The sequence below is a fragment of the Pygoscelis adeliae genome, unplaced genomic scaffold, assembly GCF_000699105.1.
Source record: "Pygoscelis adeliae isolate BGI_AS28 unplaced genomic scaffold, ASM69910v1 Scaffold41, whole genome shotgun sequence".
NCBI lineage: Eukaryota > Metazoa > Chordata > Aves > Sphenisciformes > Spheniscidae > Pygoscelis > Pygoscelis adeliae.
The window spans coordinates 5,128,770-5,131,411 of NW_008824373.1; the positions used below are offsets into that span (position 1 = coordinate 5,128,770).

The 2,642-nt window shown below is 55.1% G+C and overlaps 1 protein-coding gene across 1 annotated transcript in view; it reads right to left on the minus strand.

Moving 5' to 3' along the window:
- SIM1 (single-minded family bHLH transcription factor 1) overlaps positions 1-2,642 on the minus strand; it is a 48,419-nt gene that overhangs the window by 32,826 nt on the left and 12,951 nt on the right. Inside the window, exons 5-7 of the mRNA XM_009320170.1 lie at positions 1,308-1,759; positions 1,088-1,194; positions 21-168 (exon numbers count right to left, since the gene is read on the minus strand). Of these exons, the coding sequence (XP_009318445.1) occupies positions 21-168; positions 1,088-1,194; positions 1,308-1,759 (707 nt within the window). The remainder of the gene's footprint in view (positions 1-20; positions 169-1,087; positions 1,195-1,307; positions 1,760-2,642) is intronic.

Genomic DNA, 2,642 nt, shown 5'->3' on the forward strand with positions numbered 1-2,642 from the left:
CGGCCCTCGGGCTGACTTACGTGAGGACGTAGTTGACGCTGACGATGCAGTGCGGGCGGGAGGAGCGGCTGGTTGGCCCGCTGGGGGGGTAGCTCTGGACCCACACCCAGCCGCCGTGCTTGGCCAGGAAGCGGTAGTACTTGGTGGTCACTTGCCCTTTCACCAGCACTGCGGGGACAAAGCGGGGAGAGCCTCAGCGCGGCTCCCGCCTCCGTTTTGATCGGCCCTGGGAAGGGGGCGCACACCCCCCAGACCCCCGTGGGCGAGGAGAGGGACCGGGAAACCCTTAGCATCGCGTCGGGAAGTAGCGTGGAGCGAAACCCCCGTGGGCAAGGGTGGTGGGGACCCCCGGGCAGGGCTGATCTCAGTCCCTGAGAGTCGGGCCACCCGTTATGAAAGGCGATTGTTCGGGGAGATTGGTGGGGCAAGGTGAGTATCCTCTCAGAGAGGGGTTGAATCCCCCCCACCCACACCCATCCCGACATATCGTCATCGAGATTTAATTCCATAAATCTGGCTTTGTGTTTTATCTCTTCTCGTTACATTCTCCGTAAGGAAACTTACCGGAAATTAATATCCTTTTTATTCATCTATCCATGTATTAATGTCATCATGATATCAAAATAGAATAAAGAACAGCTCTCCGAATCAGGCTCACTACTGCAGTCAAAATTAGATACACAGATAAGACTTGTGGGACTTGGTGGAAGTGGGACAAAAGTATTTGGATTTCACTGGCATGGCTTTTTGGAGCAAGAAAAAAGGGTTTTTCCTAACCGGAATTTGAAGTGAACTGAGCGCCTGAGGTTTGTGCAGGGGAGTTCTTGTCCTACAACCGGGAGCTGAGGAGGGAAAAAGCCTTTCATTGCCCATCCCCTCCGTTTCCCTCCTGCCTCCAACTCGGAGTTCAGTCCCTAACGACTTGTTTCATTAAAAGCCGCTGTGGGTTTTGCGAATTCTCCCCTCCAGTGAGCCGGCTTTTCCCGTTCCGACCTAGAGGTAAATCCTAACAAACCCAAAGTCCATCTGCAGAGGGAGAAGGCGGGGGGCGAGGGGCAGGGTCTCTACAAGAACATCATCTCCTTACACAGGTGATGGGCGCATCGCAGGTGGAAGGTGTCGCAGCCGTGGACGTGGTGGTAAAGGGTCTTCTCTATCAAGTCCTGGGGCTCGTAACCTGTTAGCTCAGCTACCCTGCAAGAGACAGAAGCAGAAAATATCAGCGGGTGAGAGGACAGGAGAGGAGGCCTTGGGGGCGAAGCAGGGAGGGACTAAGGGAACAGATTTGGAAATAACCCCGGCTCTACCTGGAATCTAAGAATATGAGCTTCATGTCTAGACTGGCGCGAAACATGAACATATTGCTGTGGAGCTTGATCTCCGTCACGGCGCTGGGTGGCAGCGAGTGGCCCACGGCGACCAAGCCAACGTTTTGGTAGCAGCCGTCGAAGGGGGACATGTCCAGGCTGTACTGGCGGATCTTCAGGTACCCGCTGCAGTGAATGACCTGCCGAAGACACAGGAAAGCTCGGGGACTGCCTGGCAGGGGGGGAGGGTGTGCTGTGACAGGAGTCCCTGCCCGCGGAGGGGACCCGGACAGACCCGCCCGCCGTCCCGGCTGGTGCCGGTGCGGCCGCCGGGTGCCCTGGGGTCGCTGCCCGGCGCCACCGCTCCGGCAAAGCGGCACCGTCTGAAGGTTTTCTGCTCTTCTGTTTGGGTCGGAGTTGGGTTTTTTTCCATACGAGAGTTCAGCACTGATCTAAGGCCCATTAAAGTCAACGAGATTTTTTTTTCCACTGACTTAAGTGGTTTTTGGACCACCTCCTAACTACGCTTTTATTATTCTTCTAAAAAGGAAAGACGCGGAAGTGCCAAGCCAGTTACAACTTTGTAATGAAGAGTGTATGCGTGTGAGAGAAAGAGTTTACATGTGTGCATATGTCACATGTGTAAGATATGTCTATTATATAGATAGAGCAGACGCGATCCGTAGCCAAAATGCATCTTTGGACGTGGATTTAGGTATGTCTCCTAAGTGTATCCTTGCACGTGACCGCTGTGTACTTCCAGTCTTACTTGTCTATTATTAGGGTGTTTCTTCCTGGAGCGATTTCGGCAGATGCTCTTGTTCTACGGCACGTCGTGGCACAGCATCGCCTCGGGCTATAGGTACCCACCGCTCTCCGGCGTTGTGCAGCTGACACAAAAGCGGGGAGAAGGTAGGAAAGCAGGGGCTGCTCCCACCGAGGAGCCCTGAGCGGAACCCGGGCAAAACCCTTGATTTGGAGAGCTGCCCCTGAAGCTGACGAGTTACCCAACAAAGAAATAAATTAACCCGGGGCTCCCATGGTGTCACCTGACAGCTCCCCCACACACCTCGGGAACGCAGTGGTTGTGCGACGTTCAGTTTAAAAAGCAAAACAAAACAAAAAAACCCAAAACCACGGGGAGCTCGATTGCTTGGTTTCGTGGTTTGAGCTCTTTAACCTGGAACTCCGAGAGAAATTCTGGCTCTGAACCACATGAAAGAGTACCGGGCTGGGAGAGCCCCCGCGGGCAGAGGGCTCATCCCCACTCCTGTCCCCCTGTTCACCGCCCGCCCAGCGGGCCCGGCGCTGCCGGAGCAGGGGCGCGGGAAGGCT